The following is a 23,800-nucleotide window of genomic DNA, read 5'->3' on the forward strand; positions in this document are numbered from 1 at the left end:
TATTACACATTTATTTAATGACTTGCTGGTCAATAGTCAAAGCTATTGCCAAAGTTACGAACGACTTAGGGCAAAGGATAGACAGCCACTAGTTCTGACTATTGAATGTCACATTGTTCAATAATAAGCATGTTATTACATAACATCAGAAGTAAATTTTCATAATTTTTCCTTAAAGCCCTGCTCCGCTGTTATTCAAATTCTATTGTCTGTATGCAACCCATGATTACAATAGGTAACAGTTAACGGCCATCGTCACACTTTAGTACGAAAAACAACAGGTATTTTATATAGAATTTTATATAAAATGGACTCTATTTTGACAGGCGTCACTGTTCATAGTCAGGATTTTCATGCTTTTTCAGTGACAATTTAAGGTTAAAAGGTAGGACTGGAGCCGGTCTTTAAAGTTTTGACTTAAGCCCAGCAAAATTCAGTGTTGAACTATTCATTAGTCAATAGCACAAACTAAGGACAGGTGATTCATATAAATAAGTCAAAAATTCTTTTTTCTTTAACAATATTATAAATAGTCATGTCATAGTGTACAATGTGTTACTGTAAATCCAGTATTATTTGCAGTGTTTTATTTTCGCTACTTTTCACGAACTGGGTGCATCGCGAATTCATAAATCCGCGTAGATTTCCTTCCATAACATACAGACATATCCGAAAAAAATGTCAGAAAAAAGGTCAAGTTCAGCAATGAATACTAACTGCCTGTACATGATGTTTATTGAATGAACTTCAATTTATTTCAATATATCATGAAATTACCAATAAGTATAATAAAAATCCTCGAAACTACATTTCATGTGGAATATACTGCTTAGAGACAGAATTAACGCTAAGGTCTAGAGATTGGATTTACATGCAGCTGGCAGGGATGTATATAACATGATAACTGTGTTTTTAACAGGTTACGGAGCACATCTCCTTGATGCACTTTGTATGTGCGCGTGTTGCCTGAGGGGATCATCCATACCATCTTTTATCTTCTCAACAAACCAATTTTTTACACATTTTGTTCAGATAACTATTGGGATTTGCGGACAATTTGTCAAACCATTGTATTTTATACTTGTACCTTACAAATGACTGTAACAAACGTTAAACATTTGATCAGCTATTAAATGTAGTAAGAATAATCGCCCCGATTAAAAGTTTCTTTTCAATCAATTTCAGTCGAACAAAGGCAATTTGTGTGAATAAAATAACTGATTACTGATACGAAATAGCCATTACGGACCACGTATTTAATGAGTCTTTTGCATGCATAAATTCGTTACGGTAAGGAATAATGGAAATTAATGTAATCAAGACTTCCGGAATTAGAATTCCGCTAATATAAGATAAGAACCTTCGCGAATTTAAATTTGTGACCCTCTCGTCGCGAATTCATAATTCCGTGAAATAATTCAGGGTACAGGAATTTGCGAAATAAAGATCACGCGAATATAGTGATTTACAGTATATATTATTTGAGCCTAAAATTGATACATTTTCATACCTGTTTTTTTGTTCAAGTTGAGCAATGAGTTCCCTTTGTGCCTTGTTTGTATCTAATGTAAAATTCATCTCCTGTGGGCTTCGAGCCTGAAATATAAATTGACTGAGTTCAGCCAATAACAGAGCAAGTGCTTCACCCTTAGAAACTATATTTACTGCAAAGCTGCTCACCTGAACAGGCTATCTACATGTAAATGCTACATGAAACGTTTCTTTGTGAAACCATTGAAAAATTTTCCTAAATTTTCCTCCTATAATTCTATGAACCTGTTACTAATTATCATCAAACTTTACTAAAGGTCCCCAGTTTGAACAAACTTGGAAGGAACCGCACTACCCAATACTACATATAAAACTAGAGAGTGCTTGTAAGAGGACAGTTGTCTCCTAATAATACAACTTTTTCATACCATGTAACTAGTGATATCACACTCCAGCTATAAAAAATACATAATTAATTTGTAAATGTAACCATTCCATAAATTATATAACATTTCCTTGATATTTTACAGAAATTAACAAGGATTGGCTGTCATTTGTGAGACAATAAGATAAATCTGAAACGACCACCTACATGTCACAGAAAGTATCGCCCACATCATGTGCATGTGTTCTGGTTATTAACTAAATACAGAAAAAACCAGACAACCAGCTGAGACATATAAAGTATAACTGATTGGCAATCTCCAATACAGTATATATATTTTTCTACATGTAAGGCAGTTGCAACAAAAAGCAAAGTTCTTTTACAGAGTATATTTTTTTATCAGCCATGTAGTAAATTGAAACTAATGGATCATATATATGAGCCACGCCATGAGAAAACCAGCATAGTGGCTTTGCGACCAGCATGGATCCAGACCAGCCTGTGCATCCACGCAGTCTGGTCAGGATCCATGCTGTTTGCTTTCATAGTCTATTGCAATTAGAGAAACCATTAGTGAACAGCTTGGATCCTGACCTGAGACTGCGCGGATGCCCAGGATGGTCTGGATCCAAGCTGGTCGCAAAGCCACTATGTTGGTTTTCTCATGGCGCGGCTCAATTATATATAAATGGTGCTGAGTCACTTCTGAATTTTAACAAAGGCAAGCAAGTGACTATTTTATAAGACTTACTCTAATAACCCTTCAATCCAACCCTCACATACTTTGCTGTAATGTTTAACCTTCAATCCAACCCTCACATACTGTGCTGTTTAATGTAAGTTGAGATATTATTTGCCATTTCTGCTGTATGTTTTGTGAATTTGTACTTCCATTGGAAATTTGACATAACAAAATATTGTGATTAGTTTGAATAAATTTGAGAGAGGACCTTGCCAGGATCAATGCTACACACCATGTTGAGTTTGGTGTCATTCTGACCAGTAGTTTCAAAGGAGATGTTTAAATTAAATGCTGATGATAGACAACTGGTCACCCACCAATAATAATTTTCCACCTTGAACAAATTTCAGGTGAGCTAAAAAATATATAACATGGAACCATTTTTGGAATCAATAGAAGGCAGCAAATAAAAAATTACCCTCATGCTGTAAATCAGTCAATAAAAAACAAGAGCTGTCTCCATAGGATGACACATGCCCCGGATGGCACTTTGAATGAATAGTTATGGCCGATGTTAGAGTTTAGGACCTTTGACCTACGGACCTGGGTCTTGCGCGCGACAGATCGTCTTACTGTGGTACACATTCATGCCCAATAATTTTAAAATCCATGCATGAATGACAAAGATATGGACCAGACACGCCCATCAATGCACTATCATGAAATATGACCTTTAACGTCTAAGTGTGACTTTGACCTTTGAGCTACGGACCTGGGTCTTGCGCGCCACACGTCGTCTTACTGTGGTACACATTCTTGCCAAGTTATTTGAAAATCCATCCATCGATGACAAAGATATGGACCGGACACGCCCATCAATGCACTATCCTTTAACGTCTAAGTGTGACCTTGACCTTTGAGCTACGGACCTGGGTCTTGCGCGCGACACGTCGTCTTACTGTGGTACACATTCATGCCAAGTTATTTGAAAATCCATCCATCGATGACAAAGATATGGACCGGACACGCCCATCAATGCACTATCCTTTAATGTCTAAGTGTGACCTTGACCTTTGAGCTACGGGCCTGGGTCTTGCGCGCGACACATTGTCTTACCGTGGTACACATTCATGCCAAGTTATTTGAAAATCCATCCATCGATGACAAAGATATGGACCGGACACGAAAATTGCGGACAGACTGACAGACCGACAGATCGACAGACCGACAGACGGTTCAAAAACTATATGCCTCCCTTCGGGGGCATAAAAATCAGTGTTCATTCACAGATTTCTTTAATGAATGCTATTACAAATTCAATCAAAGATTCTTTCAATGAATGTTATGGCAATTTTTTTAAAATACAGCCCACCTCTGGAGAATTCTAATTATTGAATATTTTCATTATTTACAGTATTAATCAGTAATATCTAATCTATATTGATTCTCAAATATCAGACATTTGATTAATTGATAAACCAAGTTCACAAATTCCTGATGCCAAATGAACAAACCTGTATATATGGACAGCTGAAACAATCCATATTGATCACTATTGAACGTTTTTTCATATGCAATGTATATTAAACAGTCATATCTAAAATCTTTCACATTAGAATTTCCTTATAAATAAATTTGCTGTATAAAATATAGGATAACAGTATTTATATGCTAAGCAAAGATATGAGTGGTACCTAAAGCAAAATTTTTAACAACAATGAACCAAGCCCAAAACTAAAGCAGTATATTTTGCTACTTAAGAGCTCTCACCACAGGAAGATTTTTACAGCAAATGCAGGGATGAATTTGACATCGAATTTGCTTCAAAAGGTGATGATAGGCATTTCTTGTTAACTAAACACTTACATTTCATTTATTCTAAAAAATGTCTGCATTTCATTAACAAACGTTTTCTGCAGCTGCAGTTCCACAAAGTTAATGAGTTTCCAAACGTCTCTGCGGATTTGCAAATTAAGTTCATCTGTTTGTTTGTTTTTCTTGGGTTTAACATCGTACCAACACAGTTTAGGTCATACTGGGACTTTCCAGCTTTGATGGTGGAGGAAGGCCCCAGGTACCCCACGTGCATTATTTCATCAGGGGTGGGCAGCTTCCGTAAGCTAGATGAACGGCTTTCTCTCATGAATAACTCAACGCCTGAGTGAGGCTCAAACCCAAATAATCAGTGAGTGGTGAGGGGCAAGGGATTCAAAGTCAGCGACCTTAACCACTCAGTCACGGAGGCCTCTGGGTTCATTTGTAAACACAATTAAGGTACTCACTATATTACCATTTGACAAAACAAACATTTTTGTACCACTGTATTTCTTCTCATACGTTTTGTGTCCTTGTATCCTGGGATTTGTTTTTAGAAATATGCAGTTTTGATGACATACAATTCTGCAGTTTATATGTTTTCCCCAGATGAATTATGTATAATTTCCTTCTATAATACCATACCTGTAAGTAATTAGCAGTAATGTTTAGCTTCTTATTTATTTATGAAACACATTTTTGTCCAGATAATAAATAGTCCTGGAAGAGTTATCTTTCATGCGATTTGCTTTTTCAGATAAGACAAAATTTTTTGGAGTAAATATTGACTTCCATGATAAAGATGAGACAACTTACCTATACAGAGGCACAAGACAACTGCCTCGATTATTGTTTTTGAACAAATTGCATTTTTACACAAACAAGACATAGAGGCAGAAATTTTGTATATAAAGACTGGACAGAATACCTTTCCATGAAAATTCCCTACTATTGCGAATGAGTTGATGCTGCAAATTTATTTTGTTAAAGACATATCAGACAGTTTTCTATATGTATATCAGCAAAAATTTTCCTAAAGATTTTTGAAAGATTAAAATTCATTCAATTTGTTAAGATATAACATTTAGAAATGCTTGAATCATGTATATCATACAGTTTTTGAAAACAAGAGGGCCAAGATGGCCCTAGGTCGCTCACCTGAGAAACACACCATAACAGTGTAAACATGTTTGACCTAGTGATTTCATGGAAACAAATATTCTGACCAATTTTCATTAAGATTGGACCAAAAATGTGGTCTCCTAAGTGTAAACAGGTATTTTCTTCCATTTGACCTAGTGACCTAGTTTTTGAGCCAAAATGACCTACATTCGAATCTGACCTAGATTTGATCAAGGCAATCATTCTGACCAAATTTCATGAACCTCAATTGAAAAATACAGCCTCTATAACATACAAAACCTTTTTCTTTGATCTGTCCTAGCGACCTTAAGTTTTTGACCCAGATGACCCATATTCTAAATTGAACTTAATTTTATCAAGGTTATCATTCTGACTAAATTTTATGAATATCCAGTGTAAAATGAAGCCCCTATTGCGTACACAAGGTTTTTTTTAAATCTGACCGGGTGACCTAGATTTTTAACCTAGATGACCCATATTTAGATTCAAACTAGATTTCATCAAGACAAACATTCTGATCAAATTTCATGAAGATCCGGTATAAAATGCAGCCCCTATTGCATACACAAGGTTTTTCTTTGATTTGACCTAGTGACCTAGTTTTTGAACCCAGATGATCCATATTAGAATTTGACCTAGATTTTATCAAGGCAATCAATCTGACCAAAATTAATAAAGATCAATTGAAAAATACAGCCTTTATTGCATACACAAGATTTTTCTTTGATTTGACCTAGTGACCTAGATTTTGACCCCAGATGACCAATTTTCGAATTTGGCCTTGATTTTATCAAGGTAATCATTCTGACCAAATTTCATGAAGATCAGTCGAAAAATACAGCCCCTATCGCATACACAAGGTCTTTCTTTGATTTGACCTAGTGACCTAGTTTTTGACCAAAGATGACCCATATTCAAACCTGACCTAGATTTTATCAAGGCAATCATTCTGACCAAAATTCATGAAAATCAAGAGAAAAATACAGCCTCTATCGCACACACAATGTTTTTCTTTGATTTGACCTAGTGACCTAGTTTTTGACCCAAGCTGACCCATATTCAAACTCTGCCTAGATTTCATCAAGGCTATCATTCTGCCCAAATTTCATGAAGATCAGTTGAAAAATACAGCCTCTATCGCATACACAAGGTTTTTCTTTGATTTGACCTAGTGACCTAGTTTTTGACCACAGATGACCCATTTACAAATATGGCCTAGATTTTATCAAGGTTATCATTCTGACCAAATTTCATGAAGGTCAGTTGAAAAATACAGCCTCTATCGCATACACAAGCTAAATGTTGACAGACGACAGACAGACAGACGTCGGACACCGGACATCGAGCGGTCACAAAAACTCACCTGAGCATTGTTAACAAGAGCTCGTAGAACACAAAATGCACCTCTCCCCCTGATGCATTCAGTAATTGCACAATGAACAGAAATTATTTGGTCACTGTGCCCTGGATGTTTGATGTCCTGACCTCAAATCAATAATTATGGGTCATTTACCAATCATAAGTAAACTCTGTATCAAATGTGATCTTAGACCAAAGAATTCTCCAGTTATTTGGCAGAAAAAAAGTTCTACTGTTCTAGGTCAATGTGGTCTTGACTTTTGACCAACTGACCTTAAAATCAATAGGGATCATCTGCTGGTCATGACCAACCTTCCTATCAACTTTCGAAATCCTAGGCCCAAGTGTTCTTCAGCTGTTTAAGGAGGTAGGTTACCTTCATATTTGTATGTGCGCATGTCCAACCGGAAGCTAATGTGACGATTTACGACGACGTTTACGACAAACTAAATGTGTTTGTATATTCATTCTTCTGAAAACAAATCATGAATTTGTCTTCGATCTGATGCTTTATGGTTTAATAATGCAAAAATAATGAATAAATTGCCACAGAAACGCTTCAAAACAATGTTGCCTTAAAATGACGTCATTGACGTCATGACGTTACGTGTCAGTTACCGCGCAAAATTAATAGCTTTTATCTTGAAAGTACGTAATTCTGTACATTTTCTTTATTTTAACTATTTTCAAATAACCATTTTTTGCTGAAATATTTTTTATGAGTCTTTTGGTCTGAATAATAATCAATATTTTGCTTCTTTTATGTAGTTATACTGAAATGTTACGCGGAATGTAAGAAAATGGATGATGGCAACCAATGTTATTTGGAATATAGTTGGGTGAAAGGTTACTTGTTACGGCCATTTTCAAATAAAAAGTCTAGCAGTTTGATTTGTAATACCTATTTTTCAGGTTCCATTGATAATTTGTTACTTACATACTAAAACTAAGATCTAAAATTGTTCAAATTTCAGTAGAAAATTGTGGTTTCTTGAATTGAATTGTTGTTACCATGGAAACGAAGCCCGTGACCTATGTATCTAAATGTAAAATTCAAAAGCGTTGACACTGGTCTATTTAAGGAACACAGCCTCGGCTTTTTATTTTCATTTCAACAATATCCATGAGAATAATAGCAGCACGCTGAACGATTTTTCCATGAAAAATGGCAGACGAGGGGTACTGCTGTACGTATTCTAAGCTGTGAATTTGTTTGAATAAATGCAAATAACACGAAAATGTAACCTACGTTAGAAATAATATGTTTTAAAGCTACATCAACTAGAAAGATAATCTTATTCAATATTTTTTTAAAGAAATTACGACAAACAGCAAGATATAAGCTATTTTAAACGTCTCTGTTGCCATGGTTACTTTAAAATTTAAGAAAAATAGGGTACCATGTAAAGGGCTTGGTATTTTGCTAATAATATTACCCAAATATTTCATGTTGGTCATTAACAGAATGGCACTGAAGCCGTCGAAAACCCCTATTTTTATACATAGTTGTTTAAAAATGAGAGAAAATGCGTTACCATGGAAACACGAGCCCCGCGACATATACATTTTAAGCTTATATTAGAAAGATAACGTGCATACCAGTAAAATTATCAATTATGCAGATTTCTACGGATATCAATGAAACTAAATTACACTGAAAAGTGTTAAATATCCGTATTTTCCTTCTTCTTTCAATATGAAATACCTTTGGATGGTCATGTTCTTCAAACCTGGATAAAAATTGAACTTGAAGGGACAGAGACAAACGAAATTGAGATTGTAGCAGTTAAAACTTCATATTACACGAAATACAAAATCATGCTGCGGTTCAATTAATTTGAATTTACCCTTGTAACAAGGTATCCTACCTCCTTAACTGTTAAGGGTCACTGAGACATTGATCTTTGACCTCAAAATCAATGGGGGTCATCTACTGTCATGATCAACATCCCTATTAAGTTTTGTGATCCTAGGCCCAAGCATTCTCAAGTTATAGCCCGGAAACTGTTTAATTGTTCTGGGTCACTGTGTCCTTGACCTTAGACCTACTGACCTCAAAATTTATAGGGGTCATCTGCTGGTCCTTACCATCCTCCCTATCAACTTCCATGATCCTAGACCCAAGCGGTCTTGAGTTATCATCTGGAAACTGTTTAACTGTTCTGGGTCACTGTGACCTTGACGTATGACCTACTGACCTCAAAATCAATAGGCGTCATATGCTGGTCATGGCCAACCTCCCTATCAACTTTCAAGATCCTAGGCCCAAACGTTCTTGAGTTATCATCCAGAAACCGTTTAACTTTTCCGGGTCACTGTGACCTTGACCTTTGAACAACTGACCTCAAAATCAATAGGGTTATCTGCTAGTCATGACCAACCTCCCTATCACCTTTCATGATCCTAGGCCCAAGCGTTATTGAGTTATCATCTGGAAACCAATTGGTCTACGGACCGATCAACATACTGACCGACCGACTGACATCTGCAAACCAATATACCCCACCTTCTGCGAAGGAGGGCATAATGATACAAAGTCAAATTTGCCTTAAAAATCACTGTCACAGACTAAATGAGTTTTATGTTGCTTGGTTGCAGATTCAACTAGAACTGTCACAGGAGTGACTCATAACCCCATAATACCGTCTTGTCACAGAAGAATGGCAACCATAAGTAATCTTAAAAATACTTAGAATAATATAAAAATGTCAAAAAAGCTTAATACTTAAAAAGAAGTTTACTCGTCTTTGGAGTACTTCATCCTGGGCTTCCACATATAAGTAATACTAGTATAATTATGTGCCCTGGATGAGGGATGAGGTAAATATAAAAAATCTCTAATATTAGAAATACACTAAAAGTAAATACAAAAAAGTGTCTTACCGACCAATGTTACCACAGAAAAATGTATTTACTTTTTACATAGGACTGATAATAAAAAAGTTCGAAAACTACCTAAAATACTGAAAATCTAAAAATAGGATTTCTAAAAATAGACTAATTCCTGGAATTTAAGGGGAAGAAACTCAGTGCAAAAGTTTTAACAAGAGGGCCAAGATGGCCCTAGGTCGCTCACCTAAGAAACACTCCATAACAGTGTAAAACATGTTTGACCTAGTGATTTCATGGAAACAAATATTCTGACCAATTTTCATTAAGATTGGACCAAAAAATTGGTCTCTTGCGATAAAACAAGCATTTTCTTATATGACCTAGTTTTTGACCCTAGATGACCCATGTTCAAACTCGACCTAGATTTTATCAAGGCAATCATTCTGACCAAAATTCATGAAGATCAACTGAAAAATACAGCCTCTATCACATACAGAAGTTTTTTCTTTGATTTGACCAAGTGACCTAGTTTTTGACCTCAGATGACCCATATTCAAATTCGACCTAGATTTCATTTAGGCAATCAACCTGACCAAATTTCATAAATATCAACTGAAAAAAACAGTCTCTATCTCATACACAAGATTTTTCTTTAATTTGACCTAGTGACCTAGTTTTTGACCTCAGATAACCCATATTCAAAACCGACCTAGTTTTCATCAAGGCAATCACTCTGACCAAATTTCATGAAGATCAATTGAAAAATACATCCTCTATTGCATACACAATGTTTTTCTTCGATTTGACCTAGTGACCTAGTTTTTGATCCCAGATGACCGATTTTCGAAATCAGCCTAGATTTTATCAAGGTAATCATTCTGGCTAAATTTCATGAAGATCAGTTGAAAAATACAGCCTCTATTGCATACACAAGGTTTTTCTTTGATTTGACCTAGTGACCTAGTTTTTGACCCGAGATGACCCATTTTCGAACTTGGTCTAAATTTCATCAAGGCAATCATTCTGACCAAAATTCATGAAGATCAATTGAAAAATACAGCCTCTATCGCATACACAAGGTTTTTACGTGATATGACCTAGTGACCTAGTTTTTGAACCCAGATGACCCATTTTCGAACTCGGCCTAGATTTTATCAAAATAATCATTCTGACCAAAATTCATGAAGATCAATTGAAAAATACCACCTCTATCGCATACACAAGGTTTTTCTTTGATTTGACCTAGTGACCTAGTTTTTGACCCGAGATGACCCATTTTCGAACTCGGCCTAGATTTCATCAAGGCAATCATTCTGACCAAAATTCATGAAGATCAATTGAAAAATACAGCCTCTATCGCATACACAAGGTTTTTCTTTAATTTGACCTAGTGACCTAGTTTTTGATCCGAGATGACCCATTTTCGAACTCGGCCTAGATTTCATCAAGGTTATCATTCTGACCAATATTCATGAAGAAAAATTGAACAAGAGATCACAGAGTGATCTTTGCGCCCACCAATGTGCCATTTTTGAGTGTTCCAAATTTCAAGACTTATTGACTACCTCAAGGTCAAATTTTCATTTCCGTACACAACACTGTGCATGTGGTCCAAATTCGAAAACTGTAGCTTGAGAAATGTGAAAGTAGGTCTCTAGATCAATTTCAAGGACAAAGTTCTTTGTACACAAAACTATGCACGTGCATCAAGTTTGAAGGCTGTAGTTTGAGAAATCTGAAAGTAGGTCACTAGGTCAATCTTAAGGTCAAAGTTCATTTCGGTACACAAAACTATGCAAGTGGTCCAAATTTGATGGCTGTAGATTGAGAAATGTGAAAGTAGGTCACTAGGTCAAAATCAAGGTCAAATTTCACTTCAGAACACAAATCTATGCATGTGGTCCAAATTTGAAGCCTGTACCTTCAAAAATGTGAAAGTAGGTCACTAGGTCAATGTCAAGGTCAAAGTCTGTTGCGGTACACAATCCTATGCATGTGATCTAAATTTGGAGCCTGTAGCTACAGAAATGTGAAAGTAGGTCACTAGGTCAATCTTAAGGTCAAAGTTCATTTCGGTACACAAAACTATGCAAGTGGTCCAAATTTGAAGGCTGTAGCTTGAGAAATGTGAAAGTAGGTCACTAGGTCAAAATCAAGGTCAAATTTCATTTCGGAACACGAAACTATGCATGTGGTCCAAATTTGAAGCCTGTACCTTCAAAAATGTGAAAGTAGGTCACTAGGTCAATGTTAAGGTCAAAGTTTGTTTCGGTACACAAAACTATGCATGTGGTCCAAATTTGAAGGCTGTAGCTTGAGAAATGTGAAAGTAGGTCACTAGGTCAAAATCAAGGTCAAATTTCATTTCGGAACACGAAACTATGCATGTGGTCCAAATTTGAAGGCTGTAGCTACAGAAATGTGAAAGTAGGTCACTAGATCAAAATCAAGGTCAACTCATGTCAAGGTTCATCTTGCCACTCGAAAATATACATGTGGTCCAAATTTGAATGTTGTAGTTATTGACAAGAAGATTTTAAAAGCTTTTCCCTATATAAGTCTATATGAACCATGTGACCCCCGGGGCGGGGCCATATTTGACCCTAGGGGGATAATTTGAACAAACTTGGTAGAGAACCACTAGATGATGCTACATTACAAATATCAAAGCCCTAGGCTTTGTGGTTTGGACAAGAAGATTTTCAAAGTTTTTCCCTATATAAGTCTATGTAAACCATATGACCCCCAGGGCGGGGCCATATTTGACCCTAGGGGGATAATTTGAACAATCTTAGTTGAAGACCACTAGATGATGTCACATACAAAATATCAAAGCCCTAGGCCCTGTGGTTTTGGACAAGAGGTTTTTCAAAGTATTTCCCTATATAAGTCTATATAAACCATGTGACCCCCGGGGCGGGGCCATATTTGACCCCAGGGAAATAATTTAAAACATCTAGGTAGAGGACCACTAGATGATGCTTCATACCAAATATCAAAGCCCTAGGCTCTGTGGTTTTGGACAAGAAGATTTTCAAAGTTTTTCCCTATATAAATCTATGTAAATTATGGAAATAAACAAAGGGCCATAACTCACTCATAAATTGTTGAACCAGTCTGATTTTCAGGGGGACACAACTAGGGTACCAATACATCATTCTGACAAAGTCTGGTCAAAATCCCCCCAGTAGTTTCTGAGGAGATGCGATAACGAGAAATTGTTAACGGACGGACGGACGGACGGAATGACGGACGGACGGACCACGGACGCAGAGTGATTTTAATAGCCCACCATCTGATGATGGTGGGCTAAAAATACAGCCTCTATCGCATACACAAGGTTTTTCTTTGATTTGACCTAGTGACCTAGTTTTTGACCCGAGATGACCCATTTTCGAACTCGGCCTAGATTTCATCAAGGTTATCATTCTGACCAATATTCATGAAGATTAATTGAAAAATACCACCTCTATCGCATACACAAGGTTTTTCTTTGATTTGACCTAGTGACCTAGTTTTTGACCCGAGATGACCCATTTTCGAACTCAGCTTAGATTTCATCAAGGTTATCATTCTGACCAATATTCATGAAGATTAAATGAAAAATACAGCCTCTATCGCATACACAAGGTTTTTCTTTGATTTGACCTAGTGACCTAGTTTTTGACCCGAGATGACCCATTTTCGAACTCGGCCTAGATTTCATCAAGGTTATCATTCTGACCAATATTCATGAAGAAAAATTGAAAAATACAGCCTCTATCGCATACACAAGGTTTTTCTTTGATTTGACCTAGTGACCTAGTTTTTGACCCGAGATGACCCATTTTCGAACTCGGCCTAGATTTCATCAAGGTTATCATTCTGACCAATATTCATAAAGATTAATTGAAAAATACCACCTCTATCGCATACACAAGGTTTTTCTTTGATTTGACCTAGTGACCTAGTTTTTGACCCGAGATGACCCATTTTCGAACTCAGCTTAGATTTCATCAAGCTTATCATTCTGACCAATATTCATGAAGATTAAATGAAAAATACAGCCTCTATCGCATACACAAGGTTTTTCTTTGATTTGACCTAGTGACCTAGTTTTTGACCCGAGATGACCCATTTTCGAACTCGGCCTAGATTTCATCAAGGTTATCATTCTGACCAATATTCATGAAGATTAATTGAAAAATACAGCCTCTATCGCATACACAAGCTAAATGTTGACAGACGACGGACGACAGACGACAGACGACAGACGACAGACGACGGACGACGGACGCCGGACATTGAGCGATCAGAAAAACTCACCTGAGCATTGCTCAGGTGAGCTAAAAAAAGGTTACTTCTCTTTGGCTGCCAATCAGAATGGGATATAGTGAAAATACATCAAAATTAACCTTATATTCTAAGTAAAAGGGGACATAATTCAAGAAAAATTGGTGTCAGAGTTATGCACCTTGTGTCACATGATGTGGGTGGAACATCTATTTTAAGTTTGAATCAAATCCATTTTGTAATAACTGAGATACAGTGAATATACATCAAAATTAACCTTAAATTCTAAGTAAAAAGGGGCATTATTCATGAAAAATTGTTGTCAGAGTTATGCACCTTGTGTCACATGATGTGGATGATGAGGTGGAACATCTATTTTAAGTTTGAATAAAATCCATTTTGTAATAACTGAGATATAGTGAAAATACATCAAAATCAACCTTAAATCTAAAGTAAAAAGGGGACATAATTCATAAAAAGTTGGTGTCAGAGTTATGCACCTTATGTCACATGATGTGGGTGATGATGAGGTAAAACAACTATTTTAAGTTTGAATCAAATCCATTTAGTAATAACTGAGATATAGTGAAAATACAACAAAATTAACCTTAAATTCTAAGTAAAAGGGGACATAATTCATGAAAACTTGGTGTCAGAGTTATGCACCTTATGTCACATGATGTGGGTGATGATGAGGTAAAACAACTATTTTAAGTTTGAATCAAATCCATTTAGTAATAACTGAGATATAGTGAAAATACAACAAAATTAACCTTAAATTCTAAGTAAAAGGGGACATAATTCATGAAAACTTGGTGTCAGAGTTATGCACCTTGTGTCACATGATGTGGGTGATAAGGTGGAACATCTATTTTAGGTCTAAATCAAATCCATTTAGTAATAACTGAGATAATAGATTTCGGGATGTGACGGGACGCGACAAAACTGACTCCTATATACCCCCCCCCTCCCCAAACATGTTTGGTGGGGGTATAATCAGGTAACTCCAATAAATTGTAGCTATTAAAGTATACTCACTTAAGTTGTGTAGTCAGTTTTGCTAACAATTTTATGTCAATGCACCATTTTTCCAGTAGAATTTAAATAATTTTGGGGAAAATTAAGACTCCAAACCCCTAGTACTACTGTCTAAAACTGTTTGCCTGTAACGGCTTTAAAAGGCATCAATTTTGTCTACGCAGAACTCCTGAATCTCCGATCACACCTGCTCCCTAATTATTCAGACTAGTGTGTACATTTAATTGGCTTTCTGAAATTTTGCTGTCTGATTCTGAAAGAATTTTTTGTTAATCTTTTTGTGAATGATAATGGATTGTATGTGCAATCTCTTGGAAAGGACTAACCTTGATATTATTGAATCAATGTTGTTTATACATGTATTACAATATATAAACAGTTTTTTTCGTCCATAATATAAGTAAATATTCTAGCATGGTGTCATTAGCACACAGTGTCAGACATTTGTACAAAGCACACACCTTGAATGACATTCTGAAGCATAACAGTAAATGCATCAGATCAAGCTCGCTGACTCTTCCATAATCAAATCTTAATCAAATACTATTTTGTCATTCGCGATCCTTTCCCATCAACAGTTCTTTTTCTCCAAGCCAGAATTGCTTTAAACTAAACACAATTATACTCAAATAAAAAATGTTTTCTTATGCATGAATATTTTCGTAATTTTCATGTTTGCATTCATGATTAATTTTACTTTCATAAAATTTGTGAAAATAAAATATTTATTGGTCAAACTCACACCAAACAGGAAAAAATGAACTATAAAACCTACCCTGTGACATCTATCACAATCACAATGGTAGTCCATGTTACTGATTGTCTTAAATCCAATATTCAACTGCACATCTGTCAGTCACAATTCTTCTTGCATCTCTGTCACTGATACATATCTGATTTCAATCTTGAAATTTAAACTCCAGCCAACATACACTGCATTTAATCATGAAAAATTAGCACAGTTTCTGTTTCTACCTATGCACTGTATTGCTGAAACTAAACTTGCAAAGTCCCACATTTGAAAGTGATTTACCTTCAACAATTTTTATTCAGCAGCCTACAATGCCCTGGAGTTAGTTAAGCAAGCAAGCCTCAATTCTATGAAGTGAAAGCTCAGAAGTTCTCCATGACAATTTGACGGCACCGATCATGTGGTCCAGTTGTTAATTTCTTGCAGAGAATAAATCAAGACAGAGAAAGAGTATTTACAGTAACAATTTAACACATTAAACAGTTTCTCTGGATTTTAAAAAGCAGACTGAGTCTTGAAAACACAGGAAACAAATTAAATTGTCAGTTAAGTATAAAATCAACAGTATTTAACTGAATAGTGTTTTCTATGAATAATTTTATAAAGAATCTTTACATCAATCCATTTTAAAAAATCAAAATCTAGTGTTCACTGTAAAGAAAAAGTACAAATTTTAAACTGCAGAGCAGTCAGTCTTCCACACCAGTGGTATTACACTGTATAATATAGCATCTGTTCTGACTGCAGCTTGTTTTGCCAGCTGTTACAGTGAGGCTTGTTTTGCCAGTGGTCGCAGTGCGGCTTGTTTTGCCAGCGGTCGCAGTGCGGCTTGTTTTGCCAGCTGTCACAGTGCGGCTTGTTTTGCCAGATGTTACAGTGCTGTCAGTGAGACAGTAGATTTTTCTGTACAGTCCTATACTAATATATAGTTTTACTCATGACCAGCAAGCCATTTTACATATCTATTTTCAATTTTTCATGTAATTAGCCCACTATATGTGTTGAATACACTGACCATTCATAGTAGTACAAACTGGACCATCAATTTATATAAGGAGCCATGTTATAATAACAACACACTTTAGCAGTAAATTTCTTAAAAATAACATAGATTTCAGCAGTAAATTTTTATTAGACACAACATAAAGTGCTTATTTCAGCAGTAATTATATAAATTATGTATCTTTAATAGCAGTATTTATTACATCAATTCTGTCTCTATGCTTTTCTTTAATTCCACTTTAATAACTACAGTATTTTTCAACAATGAAATTTCTCCAGAGAAATTAATTACAGCACATACAACATTACATAGAAATTGTTCCATACGTAAATCACATTTACATCAATTATTTCCAGTCAAAGACTTCAGTAATCTTTCATATCCCCGAGAGACATCAGTGCTTAAATATTTCACGTATGGCTAAGAATCATACTGACAAAACAATGTATTTCCCAGTATCTGTTGTTTACTAGCATCACAATGTTAGTTCCAATACTGTCATTTTGCTGTATTTCCACTTAACAGTACAGACTACTTTAATACTTGGAGTCAGTAAATTTGTCATGAAAGTACTCTCTCTGTAGCATTGGTAATGTCAACTATTGTCATACATAATTGCTAGAGATCACTTTTCAGGAATTTACATCAATTTTATAGCCAGCAATGTGAAATGTCCAGGATGTTACAGACTACAGTCAGTTGTGAAAAGTATTAGACTGCTAAAAGCACTGGATGTTACAGACAACTGTAGAAAGTACTGGATGCTGCACACTGACAGCTGCAGAAAGTACTGGATGCTACATGCTGACAGCTGCAGAAAATACTGGATGCTACACACTGACAGCTGTAGAAAGTACTGGATATTACAGACAAACAGATGCAGAAAGCACGGATGTAACAGAATGACAGCTGCAGAAAGTACTGGATGTTACACACTGACAGCTGCAGAAAATACTGGATGTTACAGATAAACAGCTGCAGAAAGCACTGGATGTAACAGAATGACAGCTGCAGAAAGTACTGGATGTTACACACTGACAGCTGCAGAAAATACTGGATGTTACAGATAAACAGCTGCAGAAAGCACTGATGTAACAGAATGACAGCTGCAGAAAGTACTGGATGTTACAGAACGAGAGTTGCAGAAAGTACTGGATGTTTCAGACTTAGCTGGAGAAAGTACTGGATGTTACAGACTGACAGACAGTTGCAGAAAGTCATGGATGTTACAAACAGAAAGTTGCAGAAAGTGTTTGATGTTACAGAAAGACAGTAACTGTTGCAGAATGAAGTGGATGTTATAGACAGACAGTTGCAGAAAGTAGTGGATGTTACAAACAGAAAGTTGCAGAAAGGATTGGATGTTACAGACAGACAGTTGCAGAAAGTAGTGGATGTTACAGATAGCAGTTGCAGAAAGTATCTGATGTTACAGACAGACAGTTGCAGAAAGTTATGAACGTTACAGACAGACAGTTGCAGAAAGTAATGAATGTTACAGACAAGACAGTTGCGGAAAGTATCTGATGTTACAGACAGACAGTTGCAGAAACTACTGGATGTTACAGACAGACAGTTGCAGAATATAGCTGATGTTACAGACAGACAGTTGCAGAAAGTAGTGGATGTTACAGGTAGCAGTTGCAGAAAGTATCTGATGTTACAGACAGACAGTTGCAGAAAGTAGTAAACGTTACAGACAGACAGTTGCAGAAAGTATTTGATGTTACATACAGACAGCTGCAGAAACTGATGTTACAGACAGACAGTTGTAGAAAGTAATTAATGTTACAGACAGACAGTAACTGTTGTAAAAAGTATTTGATGTTACATACAGACAGTTACAGAAACTACCAGATGTTACAGATAGACAGTTGTAGAAAGCATTTGATGTTACAGACAGATAGTTGCAGAAACTATGGGATGTTACAGACAGACAGTTGCAGAAAGTATTGTATGTCACAAACTACTAAGAGCTGAAACAAGAGCTGTCTGAAGAACTGATGGAAGTATGAGGTCAAAATATTACCATAGATTTTCAGACAATAGAAAAAAATAGATAAGACAAACAATGTACCTGTATTAATTTGTGGATTGTCATAAGTCTTGCACTTATATGGCTATGTGTGACCATGATGGTAAGCACGTGTTCAAAGTTTCAAAGCCACGTATCAAACAGTTTAGACAAAATATGGAATGGTATGTGAAACTTAACTTATTTCTATTTCAAAAAAGGGCCATAACTGAGCTAAAGTCCTTGTCCTAGTTATGTAGTTTTGCCTACATATGTAGACTATGATGGTAAACAAGTGGTCAAAGTTTCAAAGCCATATGACCAACAGGTTAGTCAAAATATGGACTGGTATGAAAAATTTACTGATTTAACTGAGTCCAAAAAGGGCCATAATTCAGCCAAATTGTTGAGTTATGTACTCTTGCCTACAGATGGAAATCATGATGATAAAAAAAGTGTTCACAGTTTCAAAGCCACATGTCAAATAGTTTTGACAAAATGCTGATTTGTACGAAAACTGAACCAATTTCCAAGTCCAAAAAGGGCCATAACTGAGCTAAAGTCCTTGTCCTAGTTATGTAGTTTTGCCTACATATGTAGACTATGATGGTAAACAAGTGGTCAAAGTTTCAAAGCCATATGACCAACAGGTTAGTCAAAATATGGACTGGTATGAAAAATTTACTGATTTAACTGAGTCCAAAAAGGGCCATAATTCAGCCAAAATTGTTGAGTTATGTACTCTTGCCTACAGATGGAAATCATGATGATAAACAAGTGTTCAAAGTTTCAAAGCCACAGGTCAAATAGTTTTGACAAAATGCTGACTTGTACGAAAATTCTTATTGTACCAATGTCCAAGTCCAAAAAGGGCCATAATTCTGCCAAAATAGTTGACAGAGTTATGTACTCTTGCCTACAGAGAGAGACTGTTATAATAAACAAGACTTAGTGATAAAAGTTTCAAAGCCATATGTCAAACACTTTACACAAAATATGAACTGGTACGAAAAACTCAACCAAGATTTGTAAGTTAAAAGGGGCCATAATTCAGCCAAAATCCTTGATGGAGTTATGTACTCTTGCCTAAAACTGGACATGGTGATGGTAAACAAGTGTTGAAAGTTTCAAAGTTTCGTCAAAATAAGGATTGGTACGAAAAACTTAACCAAGGTGTGACACGGACGCTGAGGCTGAGGCCGTGGTGAGTAGGATAGCTTTACTTATTCTTCGTATAGTGGAGCTAAAAAGTATTGGATGTTACATATTAAAGTATTGGAAGACAGCAGTTGTGGAAAGCACTGGATGTTACAGACATGTCCATATTCATTTCTAATTTTTTTTTCAAAATCATCTATTGTTCATAAAATTGTTTCATATTACATGTCACACATTTTATACCAGAAGTGACTGGCATAAAACAGGAACTTTTCAGTATATAGTATTATATCAGTATAAATTAATATATTATTCTACTGATCTAAATATGTAACATAAATAGTCCACAAGGAAATCATCATTTTTGGTGTGAAAAATTTCAATCCTTGCAAAATAACACAAACACAAGAGCACCGCCTTGCGGGTGCTGACGCTCATCTGATTTTTTTTGTGTGATAGAAATATTGTCCTACCCGTGATTTTCTAAGTCTAAAAAGGGCCATCATTCTTGCAAAAAGCAGGATAGAGTTATGTTTTTTGATGTACAGTGTCCACTTATGATGGTGAAAAACTGTTGAAAGTTTTAAAGCAATAGCTTTGATAGTTTATGAGAAAAGTTGACTTAAACATAATACTCAACCAAGAAAATGATTTTCTAAGTCCAAAAGGGGCAATAATTATTGCAAAAATCAGGATGGAGTTACGCTGCTTGCTGTACAGGGTCAGCTTATGATGGTGAACAAGTGTTGCAAGTTTCAAAGCAATCCCAGTAAACACCTGACGTCGTACCGACGTTGGTTAGACGTTGGATTTTGGTCGCGACGTCGGGGACTTGGATCCAACGTTTAACCAACGTCATATCCACGACGTCTAATAGACGTCAGACTTAGACGTCTTGAAGACGTTGGAATTAGGTTGGATAGAAAGTCTGATAAATGTTTTTAGTTATAAAACTAACTGGTATGATTGTGCTAGTATAGTTTAAAGATATTTACTTGTTTTCATAAAGGCCTGGACATGCACTTATTAATAATAGTTCATTCTCACAACAAACATTATATTAATTTAATTAATATAAATGTTACAATATCGCATGAGATTGTCTGCTTTCGGAGTCGGATTCTTTTCACGAACTTTAAACTGTTCAAGATAAATATGCATTCTATACACATGTATAAATTATTCTAAATTCACAAAGATCTTCTCTTCTACACATGCTGTCTACCAGTCACACATTCGCGAGATAAGCCTGCATCGGTTTACACAGTCTTCCTGTAATTTGATATTTATTGGGATATGATAGAGCAAGTTTACAAATACTTTACACAAAGAGAAGGATCCGCAACGTGAGTGACAGATTTTTAAAAATTATACTTTTTTTGAAAGTTATACTGTTTCTTATTCCGTATTTTTTTTTTAAAAAAATGACTTATTTTTGTTTGTTACTTTAAAAAGCAATTGCATTTAATTACATTTTACGAAGTTATAGAATATTTTATTCATAGAATTTAAAATATTACATATTTGTTTGGCATGTATTAATTATGTTCTTAGTAATAGCACTAATATATTTGTATATGTTAAATAATGAAACTGTCAAATTTTATACATTTCAGGTGGAAATGTTGGCGGAGTTGAAGAATCATACAAAAATGACGAAACTTGAAAGTTTCAATAATATTTACTGCATTACTTTTTGGACGTACTGTATTAGACTTACGTCGCCATAATATGAAATAAAGATGATAAAATACATGTGTTGATTACTTGTTTGATTGCAAATTATGTTGAAAATTTGGTCAGATTTTGGTTGAAAAGCGGTTAGATTTAGGTTGGAAAAAGGTCGGATTGCGACGTCTAGCCAACGTCAGGATCCGACGTCTAAACGGTTTGCAAATCCAACCAAAATCCAACGTTAACCCGACGTCGGGGTCCGACGTCTATACGACGTCTTACCGACGTCAAATGCCTACTGGGATAGCTTTGATAGTTTAAGAGAAAAAGTTGACCTAAACATAAAACTTAACCAAGAAATCTGATATTTTCTAAGTCCAAAATGGGCCATAAATCTTGCAAAAAGCAGGATGGAGTTATGTTTCTTGCTGTACAGGGTCAACTTATGATGATGAACAAGTGCTGCAAGTTTTAAAGCAATAGCTTTGATAGTTTAGGATAAAAGCTGACCTAAACATAAAACTTAACCAAGAAAACTGATTTTCTAAGTCCAAAAGGGGCAATAAATCTTGCAAAAAGCAAGATGGAGTTATGTTTCTTGCTGTACAGGGTCAGCTTATGATGGTGAACAAGTATTCCAAGTTTCAAAGCAATAGCTTTGACAGTTTGGGAGAAAAGTTGACCTAAACATAAAACTTAACCAAGAAATCTGATATTTTCTAAGTACAAAAGGGGCCATAAATCTTGCAAAAAGCAAGATGGAGTTATGTTTCTTGCTATACAGGGTCAGCTTATGATGGTGAACAAGTATTCCAAGTTTCAAAGCAATAGCTTTGATAGTTTAGGAGAAAAGCTGACCTAAACATAAAACTTAACCAGGCAACGCCGACGCAGACGCCGACGCCGACGCCGACACCGACGCCGACGCCGACAACCGCTCAAGTGATGACAATAACTCATCATTTTTTTTCAAAAAATCAGATGAGCTAAAAACTGTTATTAAGATTACACTGGCAAAGAATTCATTTTGTCTACTGTCAAGCACTTCAATTATTCCCAGCTCACACTTCAGTATTCAATCCAAATCCCTGGCAGTTTTCGTGATAATTACATCAGTTTTACAACAAATTTGTGATGTATTTTAGCTTGAAACTTTTATTTTAAGAAAATCTCAAATCCACTCAATGGTTTGCCTTATTTGACTGTGCAGTCATATGTAAGTGTATTGCTCGAACTATCAACCAGACACTTTATACACCAAAACCACCATTATCTTTCCAAATGAAACACTTAGTAACATCACAGGCTCCCCTCAAAATCAACAACATGAATTCTTAAATACTGAGCCCCATTAAAAGTCTTATCATATATAGCCATATGCCTTCATTAATCAATTCTGGAACGGATTTTGAAATTAATGATCTTGATTGAGGGAAGGAACCTCTGGAAAAATATATCATTAAATACAATTTACAGAACATCTTATGTAAAGGAAGTCTGTTTCTCAATGTGAGGAAAATTAAAATTACATATCGTTTCCATGGTTCTAGTCAAGAAAAATTTTATGAAATTATCTTAACAATATTTCTTATTATAAGTAGATTTAGAGTTATGCTCCTGACAAATGTCTCACAAGTAAATCAAAGAATGGGAGATCATTCAACAAGAGTGCCAGAATGTCACAATATACGCCCGTCACAGCAAATTTCTTTACACTAGCACCTGTATTTGCAAATGGAATTTTAATTTTCTAGTTGTTTACAATGTTTGTTTTTTTTTTAGAAATTATTGTAATTCTTTTATTTTTTTAAGTCCACAAAAAAAATCCTTACCAGATAGAGATACCTTAAAATACACCCAATATTTGAAAGTAACATCAATGTTGTACCACAGAAAAGTGGTCTTGGTTTTTCCCTACGGTCAATTATAAAAAAAGTTACAATGTAAGTTATTTATAGTAACAACTAAGGGAAGTTAATCTTTAAAGAGAAAAAAAAAAAACAAGAGCTGTCTCCATAGGATGACATATGCCCCCGATGGCACATTGAATGAGTAGTTATGGCCGATGTTACAGTTTAGGACCTTTGACCTACAGAGCTGGGTCTTGCGCGCGACACATCGTCTTACTGTGCCACACATTCATGTGTAGTTATTTTAAAATCCATGCATGAATGACAAAGATA

The 23,800-nt window shown here is 35.6% G+C and overlaps 1 protein-coding gene across 1 annotated transcript in view; it reads right to left on the reverse strand.

Annotated features, from left to right (window-relative positions):
* The window catches only part of LOC123525282 (dystrobrevin beta-like), a 157,323-nt gene that overhangs the window by 60,807 nt on the left and 72,716 nt on the right, over positions 1 to 23,800 (reverse strand). Inside the window, exon 11 of the mRNA XM_053539631.1 lies at positions 1,511 to 1,596. Coding sequence (XP_053395606.1) covers positions 1,511 to 1,596 — 86 coding nt within the window. The remainder of the gene's footprint in view (positions 1 to 1,510; positions 1,597 to 23,800) is intronic.

This window comes from Mercenaria mercenaria, chromosome 3 (genome assembly GCF_021730395.1).
Source record: "Mercenaria mercenaria strain notata chromosome 3, MADL_Memer_1, whole genome shotgun sequence".
NCBI lineage: Eukaryota > Metazoa > Mollusca > Bivalvia > Venerida > Veneridae > Mercenaria > Mercenaria mercenaria.